The sequence below is a fragment of the Microtus oregoni genome, unplaced genomic scaffold (assembly GCF_018167655.1).
Source record: "Microtus oregoni isolate MIOR12 unplaced genomic scaffold, Mior012 000004F_ref0000308, whole genome shotgun sequence".
Lineage (NCBI taxonomy): Eukaryota > Metazoa > Chordata > Mammalia > Rodentia > Cricetidae > Microtus > Microtus oregoni.
In genome coordinates this window covers 43,696,723-43,717,642 of record NW_024543063.1, presented here as the reverse complement: position 1 = coordinate 43,717,642, position 20,920 = coordinate 43,696,723, and the positions used below count along the sequence as shown (strand labels likewise).

At 42.0% G+C, this 20,920-nt stretch overlaps 1 protein-coding gene across 1 annotated transcript; it reads left to right on the top strand.

Moving 5' to 3' along the window:
* The first annotated feature begins 1,658 nt into the window (after positions 1 to 1,658).
* On the top strand, positions 1,659 to 20,858 carry Ist1 (IST1 factor associated with ESCRT-III). Its single transcript, XM_041650530.1, has 10 exons — positions 1,659 to 1,802; positions 11,099 to 11,201; positions 12,325 to 12,505; positions 12,952 to 13,039; positions 14,494 to 14,577; positions 15,213 to 15,323; positions 16,667 to 16,873; positions 17,535 to 17,627; positions 19,004 to 19,052; positions 20,803 to 20,858. Exons 1-10 carry the CDS (start codon positions 1,659 to 1,661, stop codon positions 20,856 to 20,858), a joined length of 1,116 nt encoding a protein of 371 aa, XP_041506464.1.
* The last annotated feature ends 62 nt before the right edge of the window (positions 20,859 to 20,920 follow it).

The window sequence follows — 20,920 nt, the reverse complement described above, 5'->3', positions numbered from 1 at the left end:
CTTTTTAAAAAATGATTTTTTTTTTAATGTTGTGGTCGTACTTACTGTACTATCCTTGGAGCCAAGCAACAGCCACCTTTAGGAATTTAGCTGTGCCCACAGGCAAAGATCATCCCCGCATAGAAAGACGCCAGGAGGACCTTGGAGCCCTCACTTGGGTATCTGGGTACCCTGTATCACCTAATCTGCCCTAATTGTCTGTGGTCTGGGGAAGGGCTAGAGTATAGGCTGGGGACCACTAGGTGAGTGGGCTTCATCTGCGACCGGGTAAAACCTTTCCAGTGCAGTCTTATTTGGGGAAAAGTGATCACCCACAGGAGTGTAGGGTGACCTGTCACCTACGTTTGTGTAAATAAGCCTAATAAACTAATTTGTGTTTCAGGAGCAACTTTCATAGCATTGTATTTGTTGTTGAGACTTGGGAAGGGGGTAGTTTAGTCTGTCAGAGGATTTTTTTAAAAAGCAACAAATACCATGATCTTCTATATGCAAATATTTACTGTGGGGAAGATCCGAACATTTTAAGGGACATTTTAAGGGAACCAAATATTGTGTATTCTGGGGTTCTGGAGCTTTGAAGTAAAGCGCATGGTTACAAATCCATTCAATCCTCGTACTAAGGTAACCCGCAGTTCCGTTTTACGACTGACTCAGGACAAGTCCCAGTTCTGGTCTTTGTAGCTGTGGCCTCTATAGCAGAGCCGAGAGCGAGAGTACTGGAAGGCCCTTTCACTCTAAGCCCAGAAAAGTTTCCTCTGAATATAGATAGAAATATGAGCAAGTGGCGGCGGCGGTGGATCGGAGGGAGCATTAGTGAAGGTGCAGGTCGCATAAGAGCGTGGTAAGGCAGTACTCAGACCCGGTATGGGAGCGGAAGGGAGGACCAGCGTCGGTAGACAGGAGCCGAGAGGCCGTGGGAGAAAGTCGGCTCAGCAGCGCTGAATCCCGCCTAGCCACTCTTAAATGGCCGATGCTCCAGGTCCGACCGCTGGTCGAGCGAGGCTGGCACAGAACCGGGCACGTTTGCGAGGTAGCCTGAAGCCGGTTCTTCCAGGGGCTGGACGATCTGGGACAAGGGTACTGGGCACCGACTCCAGGAACAGATTCCGCTCGCCTCACCGCGCCCCGGGCAAATTGCAAGACACTCCCCTAGTTCAGTGACTCAAATCTCCGCGTGACGTGCCCCGAGCCAAGTCCCGCGCCTCCGCGGTGGGAAATAGTCCCCAGCCCGTCCGGCTCCGAGAGGGTGGGAAACGCGGGACTCTAGGAGTGACACCGCCCAGCGCTGTGCGCGCAGCCAATCCCTGCGAGGGAGGGCGTGGCTAAGACAACCGGCGGATTCCTCCGCCCGGGTTCGCTGTGATGAGGTCGGGGGAGTCGCCATTTTCGACGCGGAGTGGCTAATTGGAAGTCTGTCTCTTCCGTTTCTCACGTCTGGATTCCTCCAGGTGAGCGTGCCCTCAGTAGCCACGGCAGCTTTGTCTGTCTTTTCGTCCTTCGCCCCGCCCTTCCCCGGACCCCAGCCATCGCCGTGTCGGCGGGGAAGGAAGCCCTGACGGTCGGGATCAGGCTCGACGTCGGGCTCGGGCCGCGGGGAGGAGGTGGGGCCGCTGAGACCGGTGCTGGCGTCGCTGTCCCCGGCGCCTCTCTCCCCAGGCATGGCCTGGGCTCTGAGCAGACACCCCTCTGCCGTGTCGTCGGGTCGAGACACTCAGGCAGGCCTTGTGTCCCGCCGCGGTCGCTGCGGAGGGAGTCAGATCCCGATAGTCGCCGTTCCCCGCGCTGCTCTTCCGGGTGCTGGGGTCAGGACTTGAACTACGGTGCGGACCTCGCTCGGACTAGGACAGCAGAGGGAGGCTCTCGGTGCTTTCTGTCCGCTTAGGCTGATGCTCAAAGGAGGTTGTAATTTATTTGTTATTGCTCTTAGGCGTTCGTGTTTAATTGAGCTTTGTTTTTCATTATGAGACCAAAACAGTGTAACTCCTTCAATCTGAACAATCAACATGCCATCTTGTTTCAGTCATATTTTTCCTTATGCATATATTTTTTCCAGCTTATTAAAAGCTGAGGTGATAACTTTATGTATGTATGTATTTTCCGAGACTGAGTTTCTCTGTGTAACAGCTCTGGCTGTCCTGGAACTAGTTCTGTGAACCAAGGTGGCCTCAAACTCACAGAGATCCACCTGCCTCTGCCTCCCGAGTGCTAGCATTAAAGGATTGCGCCTGGCTATGAGGTGACCCTAACCCCTCAAGCTTTTTGATCCACAGACCTTCTTGGGGGACCTCACAGCACTCTTTTTTTTTAAAAAAAATCTTTATTTATTTATTTATTATGCATACAATATTTTGTCTGTGAGCATGTCTGCAGGCCAGAAGAGGGCACCAGACCTCTTTACAGATGGTTGTGAGCCACCATGTGGTTGCTGGGAATTGAACTCAGGACCTTTGGAAGAGCAGGCAATGCTGTTAACCACTGAGCCATCTCTCCAGCCCCAGCGCTCTTGTTTTTAAGTCATGCAGCCTTTTAACATTCTCACTTGATAAAAATACACTCTCCCTCCTCCTCCCTCCGGTGACTTTGTAGCCCTCTCTTTTCTTCCTGTGCCTCTGGTTTCTACATGACCTGCACCCCTCTGCAACCCTCAGGTAGACTCTGGTCCACTTAACTTAAGCTCTAATCAGGATCAAGTCCCAGTTTTATGTGGCGTGTTGTGGTTTAAAGTAAAACTGCGAAACAAAGTGTATTCTGTATAAGTCAGTTCAAACCCAGGAAAAGTAATGCATTCCAGCATTCCTGCTATGGTACAGATGTCAGAAGTCCAGGCAATTAGTATGGAAATTGTTAAGCAGTCATACAAATAAGGTTTTTATAATGTGATAGGATTGTAAATGGCGAAAGGATAATGGTGCGTAGTCCCCACCTGATGAGAGCCTTTGGGGTCCAGTCCCTAGACCCTCTTCAGGGCTCAGATTGGACACCACAGCAAGCGAAAGGGACTTTTTTCTTTGGGTATCTGAGGGTGAACGAATTAACGAATGCTCTCACTCTCTGCTTTTCCAAATTAGTCTCTTTATTCTTCGGCCTCTATTCTGATTCCCCTGTTCTACTTCTAATTTTCCCTAGCTGCTTCTTTTTTTCAGCCTCCAAACTTTTCTACAGGAGGCTTGGAGTGATAAAAAAAATTACAAGAGTTACTTGTCATTGGTCAAAAGCACATTCTAGGATAAGCCATTGGCATGGCAGTAGAAGGCTCCAAGGTTACAAGAGTAGGACCATGACCAGGTGGGGGGATGGAGGTGGGTGTTGGGGGCACAGTGCCCAGTGACAAACTTTGAGGCATAGGTTTATTGTCAGCAGATTGACAAGTGAAGAATTGGCATGCTTTTCTTAGGGTGCTTTGTGTTGCAACCTTGTCAGAGTTTGTGACTCTGACCTTGTGCATAGCTGTACAATTTTAAACTATTTACAAAACGTCTTTAGTCTAGTTTGAACTTGCTCTGCGGTGAAAGCAAGCTAATTGTGTGCAGTTAGTAGTCTGAGCAAAAGGAACAGCGGGCTTTTAAGTGTCTATAGTTGTTGTGGGACAAATAGATTTAGTTATGAAGTATGTCCTAGTATATTTTCTATATATCAAAATTATATAGCTAAATAAAACTCATTTTCCTGACCACTCACAGATATATGTGCCCATAAGATTGAGACACAATCATGAGATTACATATACACATTGTATGAAAACATGGTAATGGAAGATATCACAGCTATTATTGCACAAGTGAAGTTACAGATGAAAGCAACCGTTTTCCGTAGTAGTAGGCCCTGCCTCGCAGGGTTCCTTTGTCTGAGAATAATTTCTCTGGTGGGTTGATATCTGAATTATCAATTGCTATAAGCTGTAATTGCGTCATCATCCACAGTAGCTTGTGATACATGCTCCTGACACCTACCTACAACTTAAAATGTCTTCAGAACTTTGGGTCATTGTGGCAGGTCTGTTACCCCAGAGTTTAGAGGCTGAGGCAGGAGGATTGCCATGAGTTTGAGGCCAGCCTAGGTTAGAGTGAACTCTAGTTTTAGAAAAAGCAAAAGAATCCAGTAAAAGCCAACCAAAAATGTACACCCTGAGAGTTTTCTGCAATGTGTTTATATTTTAATAAAACTTTAAAGAAGTCTTATAATGCCGATTCATTCTAGCATTGGTAACTTCTTAAAACTGATGGCGCCTGGACTCCGAAGCCTAGTCTTTGTTGTGAATTTCACACGTTGTTGGTTGTGTGATTCCTTTATTGAAATTTCAGTCTTTTTTGGTTTTTGTTTTTGAGAAAGGTTTCTCTGTGTTGTCCTGGCTATCCTGGAACTCAGCCTGCCTCTGCATCCCGAGTGCTGGGATTAAGGACGTGCACTGCCACCACCACTCGGCTCTGAAAATATCAGTCTTGATTGGTTTTGTCAGCAAATATTTGATTAAACTATATCGTATGAAAGTACAGTAAACTTGCTGGCAGACTGTACAAATAATCCATTGAAGAACTTGATTTATGTGTCTTGGAAAACACGTCTCACTAGCGTCCCAGCGTGTGTCCTGCCACTGTATTGCATCGCATTTCTCTCTTGGTTCTTTGCAGCTATGGACTCTAAAGCTGGCTGATGATGTGTCTGTGTGTGTTGTAATGGAGGTTTCAAGATGACTGTTGTTTCAGTGTTTTGGGTTGCAGTTCTTGATGCAGCAGTCTCTATTTTCCTTCCCTAAATTACCTTAAATTCCTCTCTTTATTCCTACTAAGAATGAAGAAGCCTCTAAGGATCTGAGTGGTGAGAAACTAAGTTTTGATTTTGTTAAGGATTTGAGTAAAATGAGGAATTGACAGATGCTTAGAATACTAAGTGAGGCTGATGATCCATGTATGACTCTTATTAATAAAAATAAAAATAGCAGCACAGTCACAGTAGGCTCTTCCTGTATGAGCAGGGTAGAAAACTGAGAGCTGGTTTTCATGATTTATTCATTAGGCCTGTGTTTTGGTTGTCCATTGTTTAGTCTCAGATGTGAACTCCTTGAAAGCTGATGTCAGCTTTCATTGAAATGTCTCTTTTTCTGCTGGGATGTAACTCAGTGGCAGAACACTTACCTAGCATATATGTTCCTGAGTATTTTCATCTCAACATGGCAAAAAAAAAAGTGTGAGTGGTTAAACTAGGAAAATTATATTTAGTTAAGTTTCCTCATAATCAGCATAACAAGTACTAGGTTTTGGGCAAGATGTTATGCTATGCTCTGCTCTTTGGTTGTATATGTGAAATAATTGAAGGCCTGAGAAGGCCCAGTTGGTAAAGTGTTTATAGGTGGTAGTGTTAGCATGTGTCTAATCTCAGTGCTGGAGAGGTAAGCACTAGAGGATTTTTGGCCAGCCAGTTTATCCAACCAGTGAGAGTCCCTGTCCTGAATATAAGGTTGAAGAAGACACTCGAAGTTGATTTCTGGTCTCCAAACACATGCTAGCATACATATCAATAAAAAGAGTTGCGGGTGAGCATCATGCACCAAGTAACCCTAACACTTGGGAAGGTGAGACAGAGGATTGTAGAGAGTTTCAGGGCAACTTGTGATGCAGAGTGAGGGCCTGTTTAACCTCACCTCCCCCAAAATGCAATTTAGATGCTAGGGGCTTATTAATATATTTTCTATTGTAACTAGTGTAGCTCATTTGGAGAGAGCTTGCCTAGAATCTGTGTCTTGTCTTTCAAATGCCGAGTATTCAGGTATGTACAGTTATATTTTTTTTTATGTATTTGCATGTTTTGCCTGCATGTTAGTGTGTGTTTCTTGTCAATGCTTGGTGCTCTCATAGGCCAAAAAGAAGGCACCAGATCCCCTGGGAATGGAATTACCGGACAGTTGTAAGCTACCATGTAGGTGCAGGGAATCCAACCCAGGGTTGTCTGGAAGAGCAGCCAGTGAATGCTCTTAACCAATGAGCTATCGGGCCTATGAGGACACCTGCCTACATGTGGCATACACAGCATACACAGATACATACATACACATGAATAAAAATAAAAATCTTTAAAGTGTGTGTGTGAATGTGAGTGATAGTGATTGCTGTAGAGATGATAGACGTTTTTAGAGTCAGTGTTTTTCCACTTATGGTAGAATGTAGAAATCTTACCATTTCATTATATAGGTCGTTTTACCTTCTTCCCCTTAAGTAATGGTTTTCTTAAGTATTACATTTATGTGTATTGAAATCCCATAAAAATACTGGTTTTGGCCGGACGGTGGTGGCGCACGCCTTTAATCCCAGCACTCTGGAGGCAGAGGCAGGCGGATCTCTGTGAGTTCTAGGCCAGCCTGGTCTACAAGAGCTAGTGCCAGGACAGGCTCCAAAGCTTACAGAAAAACCCTGTCTCGAAAAACTTAAAAAAAAAAAATACTGGTTTTGTTTTAAACTGTCAAATTTAACAGAGTTGAGAGAAACAATCTATTAGGTTTATTCATACAGATTCGTCATTTCTGTATCTTTGTGTGTGTTGGAGGGGTGGCAGGTGTGATGCTGTGCGTGTCCAGAGGATAACTTGGTGCAGTTGATTTTCTTTCTCCACCTTTTTTTGGGTTCTGGGGTGTAGTTATATTTCATTTGTATTTTAATAAATAAATAAAGCTTGCCTGAAGATCAGAACACAAAACAGCTACACTAGTCAGCCGTAGAGGCCAGGTGGAGGTGGTGCACACCTTTAACCCCAGCATCCATACTAGTTAGCCATAGAGTGGAGGTGGTGCATGCCTTTAATCCTAGCACTAGAGAGGAATATAAAGTGGGATGAGACAGGAACTCACTTTCTTTCAATCTTGGATTTCATAGAGGTAAGAGCTCTCTAGTGGCTTGGCTGCTTTGCTCTTCTGATCTTCCAGTTGAACCTAGTATCTGTCTTTGAGTTTTTATTATTTGTGCTACGCTTGGGCTTGAACCCACCAGGCTTGCAGCAAGCACTTTCACACTGTGCTATCTCATTGACCCTTTCTTTGGCAGTTTTTTTAGAGCAATTCCGCTGAGGACACAATTTCTTTTTCGTTTTCCCTCACGTGATCATGTCTTGTTTCACCTTTAATTCTGAGGGATATTTTGCCAGATGTAAGGTTTCTGGATTGATGGTGTCTCCACCCCCCCCCCCCCCCAGTATTTGAAAATGACTTTTCTTTTGGTTTCCATGAGTTTTGGTGAAATTTTTTAGCCTGTCCCCTTCTTTCTGATTTTTGGGTTCTTGGTTGCGTTGTGCTGGTCTCTGATGATCCTCCCTTCTCATTTCAAGTAGCTGGAGCAGTAGGATCATGCCACACTGTATTTGGTCATATGAATAAATGCACTATAGATAATAGGTAGTATATTGCTTTTATCTGGTTTCATTCAGTTTTTAAAAAATTTGTCCATGGTGACACACTCTTTTTGAGGAGACAGAGGTAGTCAGATTTGTGAGTTTGAGGTCAACCTGGTATACAGAGTGAGTTCCAGGACAGCCAGCACTACACAGAAAGACCCTGTCTTGGGGCGGGTTGGTGGTACAAATCTGAATCTGATTTCAGCAGTTTATGATGAGATGGGGCATAAACCTCTTTGGGTTTTGTTGTGTTTGGAGTTTTTTGAGTCTCTGCGTGTATGTGTGTTAATTTAGGGGAATTTCTAGCTAATTATTTTCAAGTAGCTTCTTTTTTTTTTTGTACAGTGCAAAGCTCAAATCTAGGACATCTTGCAAATGCCTTAGCATTGAACAATATTCCCAATTTCTGTGGCGTTTGATAAAAATGTTAGACTCTTCTATTATTTTGCCAGTAGTTGAGATTTTACTCATTAAATTTTTCTTGAGATTATAATTTCCCCCTTTCCTTTTCTTTTTCCAAGCCCTCTGCATACTCTTCCCTGCTGTCCTTCGAATTAATGGCCTTTTAAAATCCTTTTTCTCTTCTTCCCGCCACAATAGAGTTTCTCTGTGTAGCCCTGACTGCCCAGGCAATGTAGACCAGGCTAGCCTTGAACTCGGAGGTCCACCTGTCTCTAATCCGAACCCTAATCTGAATGCTGGGATTAAAAGTGTGCATCACCACCACCTGGTTACTTTGTTCATTTTTATTTGTGTATTTATGATTTTGGTATATGCACATGTATGTGTAAGTATACACACCTATGTTCTTGCATAGATTACTGAAGGGGGTGTCTTGTGTCCTCTATCTATCATATTTTCTTTCTCTCTCTCTCTCTCTTTTTTTTTTTTTGGAGGCAGGTGTCTCTGTGAACCTGAGACTTGAGTTTTCTTGGTGAGGCTGGAAGCCAGCAAGCTTCAGTGAGCCTGGCTTCACTTAGATTAGTATTAAGGTTATAAGCATATGTGGGCTTGTTACATGCTTGCTGGGATGCAAATTCCCATGCTCATGATTGTGCCACAAGCACATTTAACCACTGAACTGTCTCTGATTGTGTTATTTTTTTGTTTTTATCAGTGTTTTTTTTTTAATCAGTAGTTTTCTTTTTCATATTGGAGAGTTTTATTGATCTCTCCAAGTGTACTGGCTTTTTCTTCTGTCATTTTTCCATTCTGTTGTTGATCCTTTACATCAAGTTTCTTACTCTTCTAATATTTGTTTGTTTCTTTTAAATTAATTTTTTCTTGTAATTTTTGTATGTAGGTAAATACACCATGAGCACAGCTGTGAAAGTCAGAACAGGGAATCATATTCTCTGGAACTGGAGTTATGGAGGAAAAAGGAAAGGGAAAAAAAAAAACCAATCTCGTCATGGACACTGTATTGTGACGCAATAAGTCATGCTGTAATCCCTTTTATCTACATATCTTTACTTGCAACTGTTGATTGCAGAGAATCATTGATCTAATTGAGTCCTCTGGCTTCTGCTACACTATTGAACTATTGATGCTGGGCCTTTGCTGAAACTTCCCTTGATTATCTTGCTGTTGCCTTGTAGCTTTGAGTCTGCAGGACCCGTCCCTTCCTTCCTGTGCTCCAGCAAATCACAGATGGGGTGGATGTTGAGTGGGCCAACATATCACCCTGGATCTGGGCCTTGGTAGTTGCAGAGTGGTCAGACTGCCTAGGCTGGAACGCTTAAGACGCAAGGAATCCTACCTCTTTCATCAGTTTGGGCTACAGATGCCACTCCTGACTTGCATTTAAATTTTATTCTTAGTTCTACCCATAGTAGCTGGCTGATTTAGTGCAGGTGACTAGAAAATATATGATAGTAGTTGTTAATGCATTTCTTTCTTCCTACTTCCTATCCATCTCTGCTTATGAATGCCTAAAAATATAGATGTTGTTTGGATTTGTGAACACATAGTCTGCTAGAGTGTCAGGAGTCTAACTCTCAGAAACCTTGTTCTCTGGAACCTGGGATTTTACACATACAACTCCTTGTACTTGGGAGGTTTTCCGTTTGAGACAGGGTCTTGATGTGTCAGCTTGTACCACCACACCAGGCTTTCATTCTCCCTTTACACAGACCTGTTTTCTTCTTTAGGACGCAGCTTAAGCTTTGCTATCTGAGGAACCTTTCATTATGATTGTCCTAAGAATTTGCGACATTTATTTACAGTGGGTTTCTCAGTCTTGGTTTTGTTGAGGTTTTGGAGGTGTTGTAAGGACATTGTCTTGTTCATTCTTACATGTTTAACAGCATCCTAGGCCTCTACCCACTAGTGGGCAATAGCTTCCCCTCCAGTTACGACAGTGTAAGATGTCTCCAGTCACTCCCAATTGAGAGACTCTAGAATCATAATCCTTTTCAAACACTGCTATAGCCTGCTGGATTTTAACTATTTTTTTCTTCAGTAGAATATGATTTTCTTGTGAGAGTCAGAGGCTGTACTTAACACTTTATTTTTCAGCATCTAGCCAAAGTCTGGCACATAATCAATAAATACTTGTTGAATGTATTGAACATAATTTGGCATAATGGATGAAAGTTATTTTGTGACATACAAGTTATTCAGTGTTGTATGAAGTTTTCTTGATGCAGTTTCACAGAAGGAAGTATATTCTGTTATCTTCTGAAAGCACTTTTTACACAAATACTAGTCCTGGTGTTTGTACATTTTGTCTGTTTTATTTGTATCTTTTTTGGTTACTTTGTCAGATCTAGCTTCTACGTGAACATTAAAGTTTTGAGTCCAGAACTAAAATTAAGAAATAGAAATTGTGCTATCTTGAAATAGAATATACAGTGGTCAATGCACAGTTGTGTGTCCTGACATCCTGTGATGGTTCTGTTGATTCTTATGGCTGTCAGTGCATATCTTGGTAAACAGTGTTCTCTTGTAGAATTTTGTAGAGTAGGTTCCTGCCTGTATTCTTCACCACCCCCTATAACTCTGTGCCTAAGTAAATGCTACTGATATTTCTGTGATACTAGACAGTAGTTTTTCTCAAAGGGTCAAATTTAGTAGCAATATTTGAGAAATTAACATAAGGGTATTTTGACTTTTGCTTTAAATTTGGCAATTTTTTTTTAAATGACCACCATTTTTTGAGAATTTTTTTGTGGGGTGGCAGGAGTACTTCTTGCCTCTTTATTTTGTTGTTTGGGGTTTTGTTTTTTGAGACAGTTTGTCTCTGTAGCTGTGACCATGGCTATCCTGAAACTCATTATGTAGACCAGGCTGGCTTCAAACTCACAGAGATCTGCCTGCTTCGACTTCCTGAGTGTTAGGACTAAAGGTGTGTGTCACCATGCCTGGCCTTCTTGTCTTTTTAATCACCCTATTCCTGTGGCCAATACCTACATACAAATTTAACTTTCACCAGATTCTTTCAGATTTTATGTCCACTTATTCCTATTCAGTCAGTTCTTTGAACAATGGTAAAATGATAATGTAAACAAAATGTTTAGGTCATATCGTTGTATTAGAAAATCCCTATCGACTGAGGGGATACCTCAGTGGTAGATATGTGCTTGACATGCATATGGCCCTGGTTCAATTCCCAGCACTAAAAAGAAAAAAGGAAAGAAACCACTCTGGTTTGTTACAGTCTGCTTCTAAGTAGTACTAGTTTCTGAACTAATTTGGACTCTTGTGCTGCTACTTTTTCCAGAAGGAGCAGGACAGCATGCTGGGCTCCGGCTTCAAAGCTGAGCGCTTACGAGTCAATTTAAGATTAGTCATAAATCGTCTTAAATTGTTGGAGAAAAAAAAAAGTGAGTACTGTGTCTGTCATGTCTCTCTCTGTGCACCCCCCCCCCCTTTTAGTCTTTTTTTTTTTTTTAAAAACCAGCTACCAGCATCCCAAACAGGATCGTTCAGGCTAGTACTATGGAGTCTTGTATAGCTTTGCAGTTAGGATACATGTCTGCCTCTTGTATATAGTTAAATTGAAACACTTCATTGCAGAGAAGGTGTCTTTGGGTTTCTGTTGCTGTGAAGAGACATCATGACCACAGCAACTCTTATGTGGGTAATGTAAGAGTTATAAGGCAGCATTTAATTGTGGTGGTTTACAGTTCAGAGGTTCAGTCCATACATGACAATGTGCTGACAGACATGGTGCTGGAGAGGTAGCTGAGAGTCCTACATCTTGAGCAGGCAACCAGAAGTGGTCTGTTTCACTAAGTATGGCTTGAGCATATGTGAGACCTCAAAGCTTGCCTCCACAGAGACACACTTCCTTCCAACAAGGCCAGTACTAATAGTGTCACTCCCTTTGGGGGACATTTTCTTTCAAACCACCACAGAAGGGGATGTAATGTTGACCCTCTGTATTTGTAATCTCTGCATCCATGGGTTCCACACCTGTGAATTCAGACAAATGTGGATCAGAAATATTCAGAGAAAAGTGTCTATGTATTGAGTATGTACAGACTTCTTGTCGTTATTCCAAAATAATACATTGTAACAGGCATTTATATTACACGTATAAGTAATCTAGGTGTGGTTTAAAGTATACAGGAGGCTAAGCATAAATGGTCTGCTTATTCTGTCCCATTTTATATGTCCCAGGCACTTCAGCCCTCTGGTTGTGATATCCATAGGTATCCTGGAACCAATGCCTCTTGGATGTTTAGCTGCTATTGTGGAGTAGTTAAGTATCCTTCCTGACTCTGGCTTCTGAGTTGGAAATGTCAGCCTGTGTCTTAGATCATCTATGTAGGGTGGTGACTTCTAGAGCAGCTATGATGAGAGTAGATGTGTAAGTGAGTATGAGCTAGGATACTGTAGATTACAGTAGAACCTTCCCAGTCCTCTCTGTTGGGTGGAGGTCTGCCAACTGGCCAGGTTCCAGTGCATTATTGCTGTGTGACTGGAATGGGGTTTGTGTCCCAGCGGAATTGGCTCAGAAAGCAAGGAAGGAGATCGCTGACTATCTGGCTGCTGGAAAGGATGAGCGAGCACGCATCCGTGTGGAGCACATTATCCGGGAGGACTACCTTGTGGAGGCCATGGAGATCCTGGAGCTGTACTGTGACCTGCTGCTGGCTCGGTTTGGCCTTATCCAGTCTATGAAGTAAGATATCTTGCCTGAGAGGCTAAACAAACGTGGAATTTGAGAATGGAATAATACTTTCTCAGTCTGTGTGCATCTGCAGCAGGCTAACACTAAGCAGTTCTTTGGCATTCCCAAGGATCTGTTTGCCATTAGTGAAAAGAAAACAGAATTGGAAGTCCAGTGTCCCAGGTTTGAGTCTTGGTTCAGCTTGTGTGAGGTTTTGAGGATTTGAACATGTCACTTAGTTTTTGTTTCTTCAGAAGCAAACAGGGAAATGGAAAGGCTGAAAAGTCAATTACCTGAAGCCAGTGTAGTTTGTGAAATAACTTTGGAGGTCATCTGGTCTATGATATAAAAACTATGATTTTGTTGGTTTTAAAGATGTTAAGTTATATATATATATATATATAAATTTATATAAACTTATATATATATAAATTTTTTAAATTTATTTTTTTGTTTAGGGAACTAGATTCTGGTCTGGCTGAATCTGTGTCTACACTGATCTGGGCTGCTCCTCGACTTCAGTCCGAAGTGGCTGAGTTGAAAATAGTGAGTACAAGCAGTTTCTATAATGTCTGTAGACTTTTGTTTTTGCTTTATTTTGTTTTAGACAAGGGTCTCACTATGTCACTCTAGTTGGCTTGGAACTCACAGAAAACTACCCTTCTCTGCCTCTGAGTACTGGGATTAAAAATATGTATGTGCCACCATGCCCAGCCTTTGTAGTTTTTGGTATTAGAAAAGTTTGTTTATAGCCAGGTGGTGGTAGTTTACTCCTTTAATCCCAGCACTCGGGAGCCAGAGGCAGGCAGATCTCTGTGAGTTCGAGGCCAGCCTGGTCTACAAGAGCTAGCTTCAGGACAGGCTTCCAAGCTACAGGAAGCCTGCTCGAAACAACAACAACAACAACAAAACACCAAAAAGAAAAGGCTGTTTATTTGACTGGGTATCTTTATCTTGTACCTCCTGGTTTTAAAATAGACTTTGTTCAGTAGTTATTCCTTTTTAGACCTTTATGGCATAAAATACTGTTCTGAGAATTTGAACAACTTTCTAAAAGGCAGATTTATGTGCTAACTGTTGAATCTAAAAAAAAATTTTTTTTTTTTAAATTTTTCAAGACAGGGTATCTCTGTATAGTCCTGGCTGTCCTAGAGCTAACTCTGTAGGCCAGACTGGTCTTCAGTTGTTATTATACTCTTAGGTTCTATACTATAGGCTCACTGACTGTGTTTCATGTTTGTGTATTGACCATGTTTAGTCCCAGGAGACCTTTACACATTTCCCTAGAACAATTTTCTTTCTGGTCTTGTTAACTTGTTATGTTTCTTTCTTAACGATGTAGCCCTGCCTGGTCTCAAACTTTGGGGCTCCTCCTCCTTCTGCCTCCCATTAGGGATTACAGAGACTTGATACTATACCCAGCTCTTTGCTTAGTTAATTTCTAATAATCTTTCAGATATTGACAAAACATTGTTTTCTTCAGAGGCAACTTCATCTCACTTTTCTGCTCAGGTCTGATTTGCATGTGTGCCTTCCTTTAGGAGCATTTATCTTAGCTGTAGGTGGACCTTTATTGCGTTGTTTTTACTGTTAATATTATTTGCACAGAGATTTTAAGACTCCCTAAAAGTAGGAATAGTGTGTATTTTTGTTCATCATCATTTTACTATTTTTGGAGGGTGGGAGAGGAGTTTTGAAAAAAAGATCTCATGTAACCCAGGCTAGCCTTGAACTGATCCTCTTGCTTCTACCTCCCTAGTTAAAGGGTTTGTGGGTGTGTGCCACCTTGCTCAGCTCATTGTTGTGTATTTCATGCTTAACGATAGTGTTTGTGGTTAGCTTGTTGCTTTCTGGGTAAGTGAATAAATAGTGTCTGTTTAATAAGGTTTCATAGGCATTGTTTCTTTAAACCTAGTCATAAAGATACATTTAATGTTGATAGGAAGTGTGAAGCTGGAGTGGTTTCTGTTAAAATTTTCTTTCTTCTTCCTTTTTTGTAGGTTGCTGATCAGCTCTGTGCTAAATATAGCAAGGAATATGGCAAGCTGTGCAGGACCAACCAGATTGGGACTGTGAACGATAGGGTAAAGAACATACTTGTAAACAGGACCCAGTGGGAAAGATAGTTTTATTACCAGCAGGGGCTTAAGTTGTGCAGGTGCATGGCTGAGTTAGTTGAGGGGTGTATTTTATAGTATAATGAAGGTCAGAGGATGGCTGTGTGGCCGGCAGTACAGTCGGGTTCTTTTGCTGCCCAACACCTGATTGTGGTGCTTGCTTTTGTCTTTTCCGTGTTCTGTATGTTATGAAGGCAGGAAGAAAGTAGAAAGAAGGGTTGGATGAATGAAATGGGAATGGTATTAGTGTTGAATCTTTTCTTGTGTCTATCTCATATGCAGCTAGAGAGAGTGAGAAAAGCATGGGTCCCAATGTGCCTTCTGACTGGAAAAAAAATAGTTTATCTTTATTTTTCTCCAATTTTACTAGTAATGAGAGGAACTAATATATATATATATATATATATATATATATATATGTCTTTTTTGTTATTTTTGTTTTTTCTTTTCTCCTTTCTGTACTGAGGACCGAACCCAGGACCTAAGCACACTCTACCACCGAGCTTAGTTCCTCCCAACCCCAAGGAATTAGTTTTTTAAAAGTAACAAGTTTGGATTAGACTGTTGTACAGATGCTTCTTAACATTAATATTTTATTACAGCTAATGCACAAACTGAGTGTGGAAGCCCCACCCAAAATCCTAGTGGAAAGATACCTGATTGAAATTGCCAAGAATTACAATGTACCCTATGAACCTGACTCTGTGGTCATGGTAAGTTTATGCCAGAGCACAAAGGAAAATGAGTCCCCGTGTAGAACTGCTTGATGAGGGTATTATTTATGCTAGCTGAATTTGAGTGAGTAAACCTTTGTTCTGCTAGTGCCTTCTTAACAATAAGTATACCTGCAAATCTCACACTTAAAGCATGAGATTGAATGAATGAATGAAGGCATCTTGAGAATGCACAATCTTGACAGAAATGTAAAAGCATATTATTTTTACCTTTCAGCAAGTTTGAAGAAATTGTAATACCTAAAACTTGGCTACATTGTTATAAAATATTATTTCAAGATGTGTTACATTTGTTTATGCTGTGGAATATTTGTTTAATAATGCAAAGATGTGTTGCATTCTTTTATGTTGCATTTGTTTAACTCTGAAGCTGTGCTATTTTGCCTGTCTGAAACACCTGATTGATTTAATAAAGAGCTGAATGGCCAATAGCCAGGCAGGAGAGGGATAGGCGGGACTGCCAGACAGAAGAAGAAAGAGGAGAATAAAGGGAGGAGGAAGAGAAGAAAAAGGAGAGGACACCAGGGGCCATACACCCAGAACACTGCCAGCAACAGAGTAAGAAGTAAAGAAAGGTATATAGTATATAGAAAGGTAAAAGCACAGAGGCAAAAGGTAGATGGGATAATTTAAGAAAAGCTGGCTAGAAATAAGCCAAGCTAAGGGCAGACATTCATAAGTAAGAATAAGTCTCTTGAGTATTTATTGGGGAGCTGGGCAGTGGGCCTACAAGGAGTAAAAAATACCAACTACACGATGTGGTTCACTTATTGTGCTGTGTGCAGGTAATGGTCCAAAAGCTGATTGTGGGGATGCATGTTTACAGATTCTCTGTCCTGAATATAAATGCTTCAACAGTTAAACTTAGTGTGGTGTGGTAGAAGCTCTTATACTAAGCAAACCTCCTGTACACAGACACCCCCAGGATGGATAGCAGCTTCCAACCCCCTCCCCCCCGAGCATTAGTGTGTAGAAACATACCTGAGTGTTCCTTCAGAACTGGCCCTCAGTGGAAGAAAGTATTCCTTCCTGGGGCATTTTCTTTCTGAATCTGTCCAGGACAGGGTGTTTTAAAATCTTTACATTCTGCTCTTTTCCTTCTCTTAGAGACCTTTGTAGGCTCCCTTGTTCCTTGGGAATTGTCTGAGGCTATGGTGGAGCATTGCAGTGTAGTGTTTTCCCCACCTCCTTCACATGCCCTGCGGGTGCTGAAATTATGAGCACTCTAGAGTAAACAACTTTTATGCTTATGTGTGTATCCCTAGACTCTCCTAGGGAGCATGGCTGTGGACCTGGATTAAGTATTTGTGTTTGTTTCTTAGGCAGAAGCTCCTGCTGGGGTGGAGACAGACCTTATTGATGTTGGATTTACAGATGATGTGAAGAAAGGTGGTCCTGGAAGAGGAGGAGGGGGCGGGTTCACAGCCCCTGTTGGTGGACCTGATGGAACAGTGCCAATGCCCATGCCCATGCCCATGCCTATGCCCACTCCAAATGCTCCCTTCTCATATCCACTGCCAAAGGGACCAGTAAGTATGTGTATTTAAAGAAAGTGTGGATGTGAGCTTTAGAAAATGTTGCAGAAGAGGACATATGGTCTCTATAAACACATTGAGGAATTGTAGGTTTTGAGGAATACAGAATAAAAAGAATATTTGTATTAGCTGAGTAACCAAGCAAGTGTTTTGAGGAACAATATCAGATTGAGGAAAGTCGTTGGTGTCTGCTGCAAGTACCGAAGTAGAACAATCTAAAGATAGTGGTAGGAAAAGGTTACTAAACATCTCGGTACCTGTTGCAGTAATGCTAGTAGTTTTTGTTTGTTTGTTTGTTTTCTTTCTTTCTGAAAATGAAGAACTTCCTTTTATTATCAGGCTGAAAAATCTTCGTTGACCGGATGTCATTTTTACAGTAGGTTATTTCTAACAAGAAAGTGTTTCGATTTTTTTTCCTTGGAGATAGACATTGAAGCATTTGATGTGGTATTTGAGGAATAACCGTTGTAGTAGATCTTTAAGCTTGTAGTCTTTCTGATCACATGTCATCCTTTTGAGCCTTTCTTTCCTCTGAGGATACATATACATACATACATACTTACTTATATACTGTGTATTCACACATACTTCTTCCCATCCCATACAGAAGTTACAGATTGGGAGCAGGGTTTCTGATACTGCTTTTCTCTTGCAGTCGGATTTCAGTGGTTTGCCAGTTGGGACTTACCAGGCCTTTCCTAACATTCACCCACCTCAGATACCAGCAACTCCCCCATCGTATGAGTCTGTAAGTGCCTGAGCCTCTTTGATAAACGGCAAGAGAGTGAATCCCATGAAGAGAGCAAAATAATAACAACAGGGAAGGCAAACTTTTGATCAACTTAGTATGGGTGTTGCTCTTGCTTTGGGATTCCTTGTTGCTTTTATACTGCCCTGGAGATGTGGTGCGCTGTTGGTGGCATTTGTGGTGGGCTTGCTATGTTGGCACTGAATCCAGGAATCAGGAAGGAGCTGCTCTTAGGAAGTTATAGTACTCAAATGGGCATGGTGGCACATGCTTATAGTTTCAGCACTTTGGAGGATCAAGAGTCAAGGTCAGCCTGGACTACATGAGCCCATCTAAAAAAAGTAAAAAAGAAAGTTGTAGTGCCCTACTCAAGATACTAAATATAGATATATTTGTTGTACTTAGTCTGAGAATTACATTGAGTTACTGTAATTTGATATTATAATATATTTATTAAAGTACCAGTTTTTTTTAAGTTTTCAACATTCATGGGGAACAATAGTAACAGTATTTGTCTTAACCAAAGATATCCAGTCACTCATTTTTGGCCTGTAGCGTTGGCTTCACAGTTTATTCTTATAGTTAGAACTTATATAGAGCAAACCTCTGCCACAGGCCAGTAATCTTAACAGCTTGGGAACTGAAGTAGATAGATTGCAAATTGAAGACCTTGTTGCAAAATAAAAATTAAAAAAACTGTTGGGAAGTAGTTGAGTGGTAAGGTGTGTGTCTGTTGTGTAGGTGCAGTCCCTAGAGCTTGGGGGTTTGGGGTGATGGGTAAATGGCTCATGTAGTAAAGATGCCTTGAACTGTGATTGTAACAGCAGCTCTGCTTCACAATTACTTGTTTCCTGCCAGTCTTGGATATACGTACATATATGACCCATATATCCATGCCTTTGGGGGCTGTTCCATATGGTTTACTTAGAAAACAAGCTGCTGTGGATTTGCTATGTAAATTGCTCACCTAGGAGGCTCTCTCTGATCATTCTTCCCATTGGTTTTCATCTCTAGTTGATGTGTTTTCTCCTGGAGCTGAGTCTTTCTCACGCTTTAGTAGTCCATGTATCAAAACATGGTCAACAGTTCACCAGTCCTTGAGGCCTTGGTTCTTGTAGATTTACTAGTTTGCTTTGCCTGGAAGCTGAAAAGTGTCACAGTGTGGTAAGACTTTTTCTTTGTTTGCCTGGCAGGTCAGAGGTTGGCATGGTGTCTGTGGTTCAGAGAGACTAGGAGGCATTTTCTTAGGAGCAAATTCTGTTGCTTTTGGTGAACAGCTTAGCTTTTGGAAAATAAAGGAGCTGGTACCAGTATTAGTACTTTGTCTAAAGATGTTGTTCATTGTCTTTTCCTTTGGTAACAATCGTGTTTTGCAGGTTGATGACATTAATGGTGATAAAAATGTCTCTTCTGCCCAGATTGTTGGTAAGTGTATTTCACAAAGCTTCAAGGATGCTGGATTCTCTTTCCGTGTTCCTCTCTCCATGGCCATAGCATTCTATCATGGTCCATGTCCTCTTTTCAAATATAATTTATCTAACACAGAGCCCAGGACTTCTTGCTTTGAAACATAAATATTTTTCCTAACCCCAATCTTCCAAGGCTGTGTTTTATTTTTAGTCACTTAAGTTTTTTTTTAAGTAAATTTTTATTATTTTTCATTATGTATATGTATGTGGGTTTATACACGTGAGTACAGATTCCCATGGAGGCTGGAGGGCCCTCTAAGGCTGCAGTTTCAGGTGTTTTGGTCCTCCCTCCCTCCCTCCCTCCCTCCCTCTTTCTCTCTCTCTTTCTCTTTTGGTTTTCTAAGACAGGGTTTCTCTCTGTAGCCCTGGCTGTCCTGGAACTCACTCTGTAGACCACAGGGCTGGCCTCAAACTCAGATATCTACCTGCTTCTGCCTCCCAAGTGCTGGGATTAAAGGCATGTGCCCCCCTAACCTGGCTTGACAGGTGGTTTTGACGTGTGTTAGGAGCTAAACTTGGGTTTTCTGGAAAAGTAGCATGTGCTCTTAATGGCTGAGTCATCTCTCCAGCCCTCCCTCATTTTTAAAAATATTATTTTCTTATTTTGTGTATATGGGTGTATGTATGTCTATGCACTATGTGCACGCAGTGCCCCTGGAGACCAGAAGAGAATATTGGGTCTTCTGGAACTGGAGTTAGGACTGTTTTGAGTGGCTGTGTGGGTGCTGGTCCTCTGGAAAAGCTTTTAACCACTGAGCCATCCCTCTAGCCCCCACCCCAGCTGTTTTTTAAAGTGATATATTGGTGTTTCAGTTAGGCTAGCCTTCTGTTGCTGTAATAAAGCACCATGATTGGCCGGGCAGTGGTGACGCACACCTTTAATCCCAGCACTTAGGAGGCAGAGGCAGGTGGATCTCTGTGAGTTCGAGACCAGCCTGGTCTACAGAGCTAGTTCTAGGACAGGCTCCAAAGCTGCAGAGAAACGCTGTCTCAAAAAACCAAAAAAACAAAACAAAGCAAAAAAAGCAAACCCACCATAAACACCGTGATTAAAACCACGTGAGGAGGAAGGGTTTCTTTTTCTTACATGTCTATATCATAGTCCATTGTCAAAGTTAGGGCAGGAATCTGGAGGCAGGAACTGAAGCAGAAACCATTGAGGAATGCTCTTTACCTGCTCAGTCTCATGGCTTGTTCTGCCTGCTTTCTTAACACCACTCAGGACCACCTACCTAGGGGAGACCCCCACTGGGCTGGGCCTCCGGAGGGGGCATTTTCTCAGTTGAAGTTCCCTCTTCTCAAATGATCCTAGCTTGTGTCTAGTTGATATAAAACTACCCAGCACAGAGGGCAAAATAGGCACAAACAGTAAGGGTGAATTTTCATAAAGTAAGCATGTTTATGTAGTTGTTCAGTAAGTTAAAAAATGGAGTGCTACTAGCACCCCAGAAAGCACATTTAAAATCAGAGAAGACGGGTGTGGTGCTGCATCTCCAATACCAGCACTGGGAAGTTGGGGCCATAAGCTCAGAGGTGGAGCATTTACTTGGCATGTGCAAGTCCCTGGATTTGATCTCCAGCATTGAAAGAGAAGGAAAAGAAAAAAAGCAAACTGGAAGACATTATACAGATGGATGCTCACATCAAATAATACCAGTATTAACAGGACCTCGGACTTCCTTATCCTCTTGCTTCTACTACCCTAGTTCTGGCCATGATAGGAGTAAACCACCATACCCAGTTGTATGCATTGCTGGTGTAAAGCCAAGAGCTTTGTGTGTGCTGGGCAAATACTCTGCTAACTGAGCTACATCCCCAGCCTCT